Source organism: Podarcis erhardii (genome assembly GCF_964252035.2).
Source record: "Podarcis erhardii genome assembly, chromosome: 2".
Taxonomy (NCBI): Eukaryota; Metazoa; Chordata; class Lepidosauria; order Squamata; family Lacertidae; genus Podarcis; species Podarcis erhardii.
The window spans coordinates 49273076-49286621 of NC_138498.1; the positions used below are offsets into that span (position 1 = coordinate 49273076).

Sequence of the window (13546 nt, forward strand, 5' to 3'; positions counted from 1 at the left end):
CATCCTGTATTTATAGTGGTAACAAGGAAGGCAGCATCTTTCACTGTTTGCTTTTTATGTAGTTGTGTTGTTTTGTTGCTCCCCATTGTATAGAAAGTCCATGTCGAACCTTTAAAAATGCAGAAATCCCAGTAAAGGTGTTGCTTCTGGACACCTGCCAGTACAGAACTCAAAATGTATTACAAACATCTTTTAACATTCAAAAGAGATATCTCAACTGCATACTTAAATCCTCACGCAACTTTACACTGGTATAAACACAGCAACCACGCTAACTAAAGAACTCAACACATTTGCAATGATGTTGGGCCTACAAGTAAACTTTGCAAAATCTGAGGCTATGTGCTTCAACCCCTACACACCCTGCATACCCAAAAGGAATTCACCAACATCACAAAGGTAAAACTCTGCCACACCAAATTCTGGTACCTAGGGGTTCAAATAACCAGAAACCTCAACAAACTATACCTCCACAATTACAAGCCCCTGTGGCAACAAATCAACAGAGACTGAAGCAGCACAATCAGATGCCTTCATCGGCCCAAGTTTCCACAAAACATGTCTGTTCTGTAGCAGTAATGTAACTCCAATGGTTTGACTTCAGCCCTGAAGGCACACTCTTCCACTGCCCGCTGAAACAGATGGATGCCAACAATTGCAAACTTCAAATGGTGTAATTTTTACTACAGGCTGGACTGGGGCTGTCTTGCTACAAAATTGTGTGTATGCATGAAGTCAGAAAAAAAGTTTATCCTGCCATCTGCAGCTGATTTTTTTTTGGGGGGGGGGGGTGAAGAAGCCATTCATCTGGTTGTTCCCATAGCTTACAGCATAGTGCTGAGTGGACAGTCAGCTGGCAGGATGATGGTTTCTTTGGTTAAATCATTGTTGTAGTTTACGTCAAGCTCGGTAATTGAGTTAGAACAACACACTGGTTTCTGTTCCTATTTCTATTTTCAAGCAACTGTTTCTTCCATTAGAAGTGAAACCACAACAGAGTCTCTTCTGCCAGTTTTACTTCTTCACCGTTATATCATACTTTTGGAGCACTCTGAAGTTAACAGGGAAAAATTGGGAGAGCTCAGATTACAACACTTCCACCTACCAAGTAATAACAAGTGGCCTCTTAGTCCTCCCTTTGCTTCTTCCTCCATTGGTGTACTATATGCTTCCCATCTCAAGCAGTGAAGTACTACAGCATTTAGCACTGTGTTACACCACTGAACCTAGGGGCTTGCCAATCGGAAGGTCGCGGTTAAAATCCCCACGACGGAGTGAGCTCCCATTCCTCGGTCCCAGCTCCTGCCAATCTAGCAGTTTGAAAGTACGCCAAAAAAAGTGCAAGTAGATAAACAGGAACCACTCCAGCGGGAAGGTAAACAGCGTTTCTGTGTGCTGCTCTAGTTTCACCAGAAGCAGCTTAGTCATGCTGGCCACATGACCTGGAAAAACTGTCTGCAGACAAACATCAGCTCCCTTGGCCAGTAAAGTGAGATGAGCGCCACAACCCCAGGGTCGTTCGCAGGGGTCCTTTACCTTTTTCCTTTCGAGGAGAGATACTTTGTAATATTAATTACAAAAATAGAAACCCAACATAGTGGAAGAAAGCATACTTGTAAAGTAGGTGCAATAACTGCATCTCTCCCCCAGAGAACACAGCTTCCTCCTCCTAGCCAGTCAGCAACATACTCTCCACATAAAGCAAAATGAGGTAGGAATCAGATGAGCTATTCTTCTGTCTCTGTTCTGTACTGTCAGTTCTGATTTGCAGGGAGGGGAATCACATTATTAAATCCAGCAAGCAGAAAACTGACATGCAGGGGAGGGGGGGTCAATGGGTTAGAACCTCTCTCCTCTCATCCAACATTCAAAACCACAACGTTGTTTCATTTTTGCTAGTCACAAAATTCAGACCCCACCATACAAGTAGGTTTATCTTTAAGGAAAGATATCCTAATCATTAGCTCCCATTGAGGAACAGTCAGCCTCTCAGCCTTATTCACATGCAGACAGACTCCTTACAGCAGCCTTCATTTCAAACAGAGCCTATGGCTATGTGTCAAACATTATGACACTAATTCAGAGTGGATTTTTTTTAACAGGATAGCTACTAGCAGCTTGTTTTATGGCAAAACTACCCTCCATACCAGCAATCTGCTTTCAAAAGTGAACAAACCCCAAACTGAAACTTAGCCATCTAGAGCTCCTTACACCCATTCAGCTGCATCCTATGTATACCCATTTATTACAACCAACAATGATTCCCATTTTTAGAGATACTCACCCTCAGTTATCTAGAAATAATGAAGTAATCAAGTAGGTTACACCAAAGCCCAGATAATGCCCTTTCCTGGACCCCCCCAAACTTCTGAAGATAATGGTGGAACTACCAAAAGGGCCGATCTCAACACCTAAGGGGATCTTTACGGAATGCACAAAGGTTTATTCTTACCAATTTTGTTTTACATGTTTTAAAACTACAGTAAGCAGAATACTTGCTAAATCTGAGGGTTTAAATTACTAGTTATTTTATTAGCAGATCTGGGTACCTTGATAAATTACTGTGAGTTAATAGTATGAAATTTAAAGCTTGATAAGAAAGGAGGACTGCAAGAATCAGTGCTAGTGAAAATGCAGCAATGGTGGTTTCAATAATTTTTTTAAAAAGTTGTCCACATTGTCCATTCTCCTTTTAGTTCAGCATTCCAGGTTTTTTTTAAATAAAAACATTGCTATGTGAAGGCAAGAAAATTGTTATTTGCAGTTTCTAATCTCAGCTCTTGTATTTCAGTAGTGAATTGCAGTTGATGCTGCTACTTTGCTGCCCCCTTCTGGGGTAAGCACAGCACCTTTTCAACCCTCTCACTGTCACCTTTTAACAGAAAACAAACCTTTGCGCAGAATTCCAAAACGGTGGTCTAATAAGAACCAATGCCAGTACAGCTTCATTGGCCAAGTTGTAAATAGCATTTAAAAGAAAATCTGGAACATCCACACTTTCTCCAGAACCACAGGTACAAGTTCTGTTGCTGTCCCATATCTTAGAATTGCATTCAAAGGCTTATGCTTTCTGTTTGAAATCCAGGGACTCTAAAAGCTGTCTCTCAGCATATAAGCACTAAGAAAACAAAATCAGCAGACATTTACGTGTACTGTATTAAAAAATGATATTAAGCTTAGCCACTGAAAACTCAGTAGACCTTCCTACTACTAGATAGTTTTTAATTTCTGACCGAGATTTTCACTTGTAGTAATCCGACACTTTATTTAATGCTCCAAGCATTATTAGACAAGCTCCTATCACTTCAGGCCTTGAAAACCTTTGTTTACTGTAGCTTTTTTTGGTAATGATTTTAATTGGACCTGAAACCTGTTATGCTCCGTTGGGCTTGATCATTGCTTAGAGGTATTTGCCTGTTACTTTTAGTGTTAACATCTTACTTTTAAACTATGTGTTTGATTAAATTAAATCAAATCAAATCATGTTGTTGATGGTGTTCGTTGTTGATGGGCAACTTCAAGGCCCCATGCTCTTCCTTCTAATGGTTCTTTATTTCCAAACTAAACTTGGACCAGACAGCCCTTGAAACAGTCAACCCAACAAAATACCATTAGCACAAAACTCAGCTCCCCCCATTAGTCTGCATTTTTTCATTGTTTCTTTTCACTCACAGAAACAACTAGATGTCACTGGTCAGCAAGCTTAAGGAAGATCATTTAGCAATTATCACCCTTCCTTTCTCTAACCAAAGTTATTGTTAAGTTGTGGGCGAACATATCAGATGACACAGCGATTCTTCCAAAGCAGCTCTTTATTTGTAAGCTGGAACAGAACTGACTGAGGAGCTCAGTCAGCCTGCTTAAATAGAGCTCCAGAACAATGTAACTGTTGCCATTTTCTAAAACTATCCAATCACTGAACGTCACTTTCAATCCTTTATTTGCATAACTAACTACAGTATCCCCCTGCTGGCCCAGGGTGAGAAGTTCAGTACATAACAGTTATGCCTCTGGCTCCATTAATCTTCTCCTGTACAGACTCCCAGTCTCCCAACGGTACACAGCCCTGCAGATCTTCCCCTTAGGCTTTAACTTATTTTTACAATAGCTTCACACAGTCATACTGACACTTCATTAAAAGGAGGGAGCAGGCAAGATGCTGTTCATTTATGCACATAGAAGGGGAAGTATTGGAGATGCTTTTTTTGCAAGGTGGAGGAGACACAAACTCAAAAGGACACTTAAAAAAGGGGCATTTTTAGTCTTCCTTTTAAATAAGTACACAAAACAATTATTTAAATAAACAAATGTCATGAAGTGTGCATTTTAACAGTAAATGACTGCAATTTAAATAAACTTTGAATTTAAAATTAAACTAAAAATGTGAAGAAACCCAAAATATTTTTAACAAAATCCCACTCTGGAACAGAGCCGTCTCCTGTGACTGGTTGAAAGAAGGTGACAGCAGGCCAAGGACTGCAACAGGCTGCACCAATCTCATTCAGATCTAGGTTTAGCCATGCATTAACTGTCTATATTGCCATACTTTTTTGACTATATGGTTATGAAGGGACACAATTCATTCTGCTTGCATTGAGGCTAGGGCCTGGTGAGAGAGTTGTGATGGCTGCCATAAGTTTTTGCACCATTTATGGGCAACAACTGCTGAAGAGGCACAAAGAATGAACATCCATTCTGGGTGGGAGATGGGGCATTTCAGAAATGACTCACCACTGCTCAAATGCTTCATCTGCACAGACTGTTGTAAATGGCTCTGAAATTTTTTTATGAATAGTAGCATATAAGATACAAGCAGTGGTGATATTAAACTTGCAGGGGGCTGGACTAGATGATCATCAGGACCCCTTCCAACTCTATGATTCTATGAAACAAACTCCTTTGATGGCTTGTGGGGGAACAGCTTTCAAGGGACAACATTGCATTTGTGGCTTCCCCGTGCATACCATTCAAAGAAAATAAACTGAAAGAATACTGTACAACACTGAGTGCTGCTGGAGCATCAGCTCTCCCTGCCCCTTCTTCACTTTTGCAACATATCCTCTCCTTCCAGCAGCCAAGGCAAGTGACAAGGATTGCTCAATTCAACTTTTACTGCACAGCAGGGAAGCTAAGTGATAGTTCCAGGATTGGTCTTCATCCAAACACTGCTACAGCTGGATTCTCTGCAGCGGCTGGTGAAATTAGTTAGAAATTAATTTCCCCACTAGGTTGTACAAAGCCGCCTTGGAGAGTGCACCTTCAGACACTACTGCTCCTCCACAGTTTCAGACAATTCTCTCCCTCCCTCCTGCATGGAATCCTCATTTCAACTCCACCCTAAAGTTTCTTAGCCTTTCTACAGCTTCAGTTTTTCACAAATCAGATGGAAGTGGAATTAAAGACAAGAATCCCACACCTACACACCACTGAATATAACATTCTTTTCTTAAGCCTAGAGTGCAGTGAATGAGCCTGATAGAAAACTGGGAACCAGCACAAATATAGAGATTTGCCTGCTGCAACAGATGCTTAGATCAAGCAAGATATAATTGACATATTGGAAAAGAAAGAACCCTGAACAGTTCCACATTAAAGGCCTACTTAATGTCTACTCTTGCAGAACAATTGTATGTTTGGTAGAGGACATTCTGATCGTTGCTGCAGCAGCTTTTGGTGTGTGTGCGGGACGTGGGGAATGCTAGACAAAAAATGTGTGTGTAATTTGTATTAAGAACCAAAATAGTAACAAACATTAGGAATGGAAAAATATGTAGGAATTTTTAAAACTTCCCCGTGCTTCTATGTTTACAGAGGATAATAAAACACAGCTGTATATGTAAAAATTCACTGTCACCCTGCTGTAGAAACATTGCTTGTCACCTAGTTGATATTCCCATGGAATTCCATCTCAAAGCCTAGTATTTGCTATTGCTCATTCACTCCCCCAACTAAAAAAAAAAAAGGCTTTTCTCCAACCGATGGTGACACAGGGCTGTCATTGTGGGCTCACTTATAGAGATCCCTCCTATTGGAGCAAGGCCTACCCTATGAAAGTGAACAAACTGGACAACGTTTTGGGATTTTAAACTTGGCCACAATGTTATTGATTCCAGATGTTGGTAGGATTTGGAATAGGCATTGGGTGTATACCACTCTCAGCTTCTTGGTGGAGGACTGAGGCATGATAGGTCCATCATGGGGTTGATGGGTCCACTGCAAGACACAGGTCTACACAAGTGGCCCTCCCAAGTCATTGCAGGAAGCTCTATGGCCCATCTGCTGCATGCCTTGGCTTTTGGACGCATACTTCCAACTAGACCCCCTCTAACATGGTACCCCTGTGATTGAGCTATTTGGAGATGGGGGTGAAGCACAACTTCACCCCCTAACAGATGTTAGACTAAAAGATTCCACCTGATGTGTCATCCGTCTGTGCAAGCTTTGCAGCCTTTCACCAGAAGGGGAATGGTCCTCTCATTGACCACGATTTCCAAGTGGTAGCTCCAAGAATGTTCTGGAGATTTAACGAATTTATAGTGGTTCCTTTAGAAAAAAGTAAACACCATTTTTATATCAGTCACGAAATCCTTCTAAGAATAATCAGAAGCCCAAATAAGCATGTTCTGTTTGCCATCCTCCTGGGCTTTCATTTACCAGCCCAGCTTCTTGTCCCTTTACTTCTGGCAAGGAACTGTACTAAAAGCACCTCAGTCTTATACTGCAGATACTTACATTCGCCTTTATTTTAACAATACATGAGAGATGTGCCTTCATTTCCCTTACAGTCATCTAATGATGAAGGCAACTCCTTGGTGCTTGGTTACTAATCAGATTTGCACCAGCTTAGTTTAAGCAGCTCTGCAGCATCATGTGCTCCATAACTGTTAAGCAGGCCACTCAGATGCAGCTCCAAGTGTTCAGAATTTCACAGCATTTATCTGTGTTACATGTGAATGCCAACACTCTCCAGATTTCTCATCCAACTTTGCTGGAACTAACAAAGGCACAAGCCAGTTTTCAGTAATTATCCAAGGGATGCGGGTGGCGCTGTGGTCTAAACCACTGAGCCTCTTGGGCTTGCTGATCAGAAGGTTGGCGGTTCGAATCCCCGCAACACGGTGAGCTCCCATTGCTCTGTCCCAGCTCCTGCCAACCTAGCAATTCGAAAGCATGCCAGTGCAAGTAGATAACTAGGTACCGCTGTAGTGGGAAGGTAAACGGCGTTTCTGTGTGCTCTGGCACTCGTCACGGTCCTCCACGCACCAGTAGCGGTTTAGTCATGCTGGCTACATGACTCAGAAAACTGTTTGTGGACAAACGCCGGCTCCCTCAGCTTGAAAGCGAGATGAGCGCTGTAACCCCATAGTCGCCTTTGACTGGACTTAACCATCCAGGGGTCCTTCTTTAATTATCTATATGTTACTCCCCACCCCCAGATTGAACCAATGAGTTAACCACAAAAAATAAATAAATCAAAAGGCAAAAGAGCATATCCAGGGTAGCTCTGACAGCAGCTTCACCCTTGCTTTAAGAAAGAAACAAAGAAATAACTTTTATGTTTCTTTATATCACTTTTTCAGGAAGGAGACTGATCCCACTTATAGGAACTCTTACATGTTCAAAGCAGGATAAATACCAGCTGTAGGACAGCTGTATGAATCTCTTTTCCTTCCTAACTGAGATTAACACAAGATGATTGTACTAGAGGACTAGATGATTCAAATGAACAAACCATAAAGCTCCTTAAAAGAAAAATATTTATAAAGCCAGTTCAAGTAACTTGGCCATTTGTTACTGTCATTGCCATTAAATCTTTTATTTATCTTATGTGTGGAATGCTTTATTTTAGCTCCAAAATACTCTCACATCTCCCAACAGCTGAAGAAAAATGGTTATTTCATCAAAGATTAATTGTAGCTGTTGGGGAAGAGGCTACCTACACACATGGAAGAGTCAGGTATTTCTCCCCCCCCCCTTTAGGGGGCTAGAGATTACCTCCTGGAATCTGAAGCAGTGTGCCAACACATTGCTGTACTTACTCAAAGCTCCAAATCCATTTTGGTCACAAATTAAGGAGACAAGCTTTGAATGAATCTAACGGCCAATGTCTTAATATGTTTTAAATTAGCAATTAAGGTTTTAACTTATATAATTTATGTTGCACTCTGGTCAGTGACTGAAATAAATCTATTATTTCATTTTGGTCACAGGAGTCCTCCTGTGCCAAAGTATTTAATGTTTTACCTAAATGTTGATTCATTATTATATAATTATGTTAATTCATTGTTATGTTGTAATTATGTTATTATATTATGGGGGGTACATTTTCTTACCGCTGTAAAAAAGTGGCAGGTGACGGTGGTGGTGGTTAAATTTTATATACTACCCTTCATCACAACAACTTAAGGTGGCTCACAGAATACAATATAAAAACACAAATACATAATTAAAACAAAAACAACAAAACAATACCCCCCCCTTCCCCCAGACACATTTAAAAGGCTGTAGAATATTAATCGGCCAAAGGCCTGGTTGAAGAGGAACATTTTTTTTGCTTTCTATTTGCCTTCTTCATTCCAAGCCTGAATTCTACTGGGGGAAAACAGAGAGGGGCATAGTTAGGGGGCCACTGGGTGTGTCTGCGGCTGAACCACAGGTTTTTTGAGGCAGGCCCCAGATCTCATGCTCTCCCCCAGATTTTTCTAAAACTTCCTTATAAAAAACCAACCACATTGCTTATAAGATGGCTGGGATAGTGCTGCTGAGACCAGGCCTTGGTGACCTCAGCCACAAAGAGGTTTGAGGTCATTCTTATCTGCCAGGCCTAGATTACAACAGAACATTACAAACTGGCTTTTATATAAATCTATGGCATTTGAAGTTTTAGAGTGTACTGGAGGAGTTGGTTGGTAGGGGAGATGAGAAAGAACAGAGAATCCTCAATGACAGCAACAAGCAGGAATCAAGCAGGGGCAGAAAAAGGCCCATTAACAGTGCAATCTTAACCATGTCTACTTAGAAGTCAGTCCTACTGAATTCAATAGGTCTTGCTTCCACGTAAGTGGGGTTAGGATTGCAGACTAGGTGGTGCAAATGCAACCTCTTTTGGCTAATTATATATTGGTGTCTATAGTGAGAGGGGGAATGTTAGACAAAAAGTAATGTCTCTCATCATCAATTCAGCTTAACTTTTTTAAAGTTTATTTTATTTAATACTTTGTTCAAATTTTCCAATGGGTGCATGAAGAAAAAACATTTGCATTATGTTCTTAGCATCCAGTCTCCCACAGCCATCTCATCAATCTGCTATTGGGAGAATCCTGAACACACTCAAAAGAGCAGGCTTCTTGCAGTGGAATTATGGCAAGAGATCCTTCCTCCCTCCCCTGCTCTGGTGAGTGAATGAGGTGATAGCAAGGTTTTTAAATGTGTTTGATGATTAGCTCAAATTCAAAATGTGTGGAGATAGAGGATGCCCAGAGAGCCACTCTGTATAATACTTTTATCAGTTTTCTTATCTCTGCTAATCAAATCAAGTAAGCAGGGATTCCAGTTTAGTGGCTGGAGGAATAGAGCAAGCAACATGACCTTTTCCATCTGTCACTCTTGCAGTGTCAAAACTGAAGGTGAATAAAGGGACAGATGAGATTCCAAATGAATGCAGAAAGTGAGGAACAATGGAAATAACACATTCAAAAAATCAGACTGGAAGTAGGAACTGGTACTCAATACCACACTTTCTTGCAGCCAGGGCTGGCCCAAGAAATTTTGCCACCCAAGGCAAAAAATAAACTGGTGCTCCTCTGCAGGAATCATAGTTTGTTAAGGTTGATTCAACAAGCAGCAGCAAGAGCACTGTCACTGGCATCAGGAAATTCCCAGTGGTGGCAATGCTGGGGACCAGGGTGGCAGACAGGGCAGTGTCTGTGGTCTACACCCCTCATTGCCTCCTCTGCCCTGTGGCGGCCTCCATGGGGGCGTTGTGTCCTGAGGCAACTGGAGGCAGCCTGGGGTGTCGTCAGGCCCAGAGCCCTGCCCAGGTGGACAGCGGCAAGATCCTCACAGCGCTGAATCCACAGCCAAAGGAAGAGTGGCAAAAGCACATGAGGAGGTCCCTCTCTTTCTGACCCGCTGCCCCTCCCAGCCGTCATCAGTCTGCTGCTTGAGGCAACTGCCTCAGTGAGGCTAATGAGCCCATCCTGACAGCCGCACACTCTCGTCATTTATATTTGCATCCTTCTATCATTGGGGGAGACATCTTGCTAGTTATTAATAATGTATGTTCACCTTAAGGAAAGTGGAGCTGGAGATATGCCACCATTCCCTAGATGTAAGTCCATGAATGTTCACCAGGATGATCCACAACCCCCAGGTTCCCAGCTTTAATTCTGTAAAAAGCAAGCCTGTGGTGTGGGATAACAGAATAAATAGGAAGCTGCTTTATACAGAATCAGACCACTGGTCCACCTAGCTCAGCACTGCATTGCAGACAGACTGACAGCAGCTCTCCAGGTGGGTGTCTTGCTCAGCTCAACCTGGGGATGACACAGATTGAACGTGGGATCTTGGGCATGCAAAGCATATGTGCCTACCACCCTACCCCAAATAGATTAAAGTACAATCAATCAACCAACCAACCAACCAACCAACCAACCAATAAATGATCAATATCGCAAAAGGAAGAGAGGGGATTATGGAAGAGGATCCTGGAAAATAGCTTTTCCATTCACTAGATTTAACCCTGGCAAGCATCAGTATCTACAAGTGCTTGAAACCTTTTCAAATACATGAGATTTTTAGACTACTCTGGATTATTATTTGCTAGGCAAAGGAGATTCCTAACATTATCTCCCAGATGCACTAACTTTTCTGTTTAACTTACAAGAGCAATTAATTAATGTCTCATGTTCTAAATCTTGTCCCTATGATTATTTTTTTTTATCCTACGTCTTTTACACCACAATCTGTATTACAGATTGTAGTTTTTCAGGATTGCCATGTTTTGAAGAGCAAAAAAAGGGACAAATTTGCCGACTTCTTCTATGGATTGCTATGACAACTCTACCCATGAAAAAGAGGACATGTACTGGAAAAAGAGGACATATGGCAATATATCATACTTCACATATGGGGAACCAAAACTTAGAGTGACTGGCCTACCCAAAGCCACATACAGATGTTCCTGTCAAAGACTGATCTCCAGATTCCCCACTGCTAGCATATCTTTGCAACTGTGTCCATGTCTATGACACTTTGCTCTGCCTGCCTATGACTCTTAACATTTTTATGAGCCCAGACTTAGCAAAGAACATAAACAGCAGGCCTACTGGACATTACCAGGACAGACGGCAATAAGCAGACCGAGCCGTATAAGTAAACCTTTAGTATCACAATGTTCGAATTAAGGTTCCTTTAATGCATGTATGGGGACCTGTGGTCCTCCAGATGTTTTTGGACCAGAACACCCACCACGCCTAACAAACGGCCATGCTGGATGAGACTGATGGGAGCTGGACTCCAACTACATTTGGAGGGCCATAGGCCTCTCATTTGCTTTAATCAATTCCAAAATCTCTAGGCGTTCAAAATTTACGAAACAGAACCAATCAGAATGGTGCCCTGAGCACCTCCACTATTGGTTAATACTCATGTTTTCAGACATAGTTAACTATTTCCTTGAAGGCACTACTTGTCCACCTGAACATGTAATAATTAAGCTTGAATACCTGGGTGGATGTCATTCATATTAAGCAAAGAAAGCTGTCCCAAATAGGAGCAGTAGGGATCTCTTGGTTGACCAAGGCCTAGCCGACTCACATCCCCCAGGCCCTCCCAACCTTAAATATTTTGAGTGTGGGGTTCAAGCAAGTCTCAAAGGATGCCCTTTCCCCACTCTAGGGTCCTACAGTCTTTAGTCTAAGAGTCCTTCTTTTACTATAAAGGTGTACCTCAAAATGCTAACCAATGCTTTTCCTTTGGTACAAACCCTACTAATATGACTAACCTAGTTAAACAAGGCTGGCAATTAATACCATGCATGCTACTTGAACTCCTTTCAGAAAAAAAGACAGGATATAAATATAATATAGAAATAAACAAATACCTATATTACACCAGGACAAGTGAGTGAGAATGCAAAGACCAGATAGAGGACCACAGCCAAGAGCAGAGTAGACTTTGATAGCTTCAGGCTCTGCCCCCTCTCCCGCCCCACTGCTAGCAGACATGCTGACAGACAGGCAGCCACACAGAACCACACTTGCCCCATCCTGGTACAGGTGCAGTGCCTCCCCCCCACAGTCCCTACTCACCTGGTTGAACTTGGGGCTAACAGGAAACAATATTCTCCTAACAACAGATCTGGTTAATTGCTAAGCAGTATTAAAAAGGTAAAGGTACCCCTGACCATTAGGTCCAGTCGCGGATGACTCTGGGGTTAAGCTAAAAAGTCAAAACTTTGTTGCCAAAAAAGAGGTGTCCTCTGACCACAGCTGCACTATTTGAAAAGTGCTGTATTTAGAACACATTTCTAAAATGTTTCGCTTGGTATTACCAGATTTCCCCACTGAGTGTCAGGGTATCAACATGTCAGACTGCACGCTATCACATAGATTTAAGGTTCAATAGTTATATATGCTCCATTTGGCATTAGAACATCAAAACATTGCATACTGCAGCGAACTGAACAACCATTTCATTCCAAGTGTTTTAGATTTCTTCTACGGCTTTTCATAACAGCTGTTTGTGGTCACCACACTTGAGAGTTGCATGCACTAAGAAAGAACAGGACTAATCTGACATTTCACAATCCAGGATTTCACACGATTCCAAATTCCAATGTCTAGTTTATTACATATTCACTTGACATATTTAACTGGGAAAGTGATGTACTGAGGCTGGTTTGCATCAACAATTAAGAAAGCAATGAGTCAATATCCTGCATTTCCCATTCTGAACTACCAAGGTTTGACCCCGATCCACGATCTCAGGTGGGATAACATATATACTTATGCCAATACAACACTGATAGCTCCCTAAGAGACTTCCTCTCCATTTTTGGTATGGGAAGTGCACACAGTCAATAAAGGCAAGTAAATTGTGACGATTAGTAGTGAAAGAACTCAGACAACTGACCTGACAAGCGTTTTTCTCGTGCGCTCTTCCAGAAGACATCCCATGCTTTGTTGGTGGAGACCCTGATATGCTCACTGAAAGACCTCCTCAAACGAGACCTCCCTGGGTATGCCATCCTTTGCTGTGCAACCCACAGAGGCACAGCTAGCCCATTAAGATCCAATGAGCTGAGCAAAAATTTACCATCGTTGACAATGCAGTTCTCCCAGGCAGTTTTCTCCTTTTAGATCAGATGGGGGTGTGTGGGGAGAGAAGGTTGCTGTATAAAGAGCATGCATGTAATTTGTTAACACCCCTCAGAGGCCAGGATGGAAGGGGGGGGGGGAGGAATTGGGTGGAGGAAGAGTGAGAAACTCCTTCCAAACAATCTGGGGTCAGGCTGAAAAGGAAATAGCAGCCTGACGGAGTCCCC

General features: G+C 42.0%; 1 protein-coding gene across 3 annotated transcripts in view; it reads right to left on the bottom strand.

Annotated features, from left to right (window-relative positions):
* Window positions 1-13546, bottom strand: part of LOC309332748 (rho GTPase-activating protein 7-like) — a 99692-nt gene that overhangs the window by 55631 nt on the left and 30515 nt on the right. The window contains exon 1 of one of the 3 annotated variants that reach the window (XM_081845923.1): window positions 13135-13522. The exons of 1 other annotated variant lie outside the window; for it this stretch is intronic. In XM_081845923.1, coding sequence (XP_081702049.1) covers window positions 13135-13249 — 115 coding nt within the window. In that variant the 5' untranslated portion in view covers window positions 13250-13522. Of the gene's footprint in view, window positions 1-1105; window positions 1170-13134; window positions 13523-13546 lie in introns of those variants that run through there. One more of the 3 variants, XM_081845925.1, reaches the window with a different exon arrangement.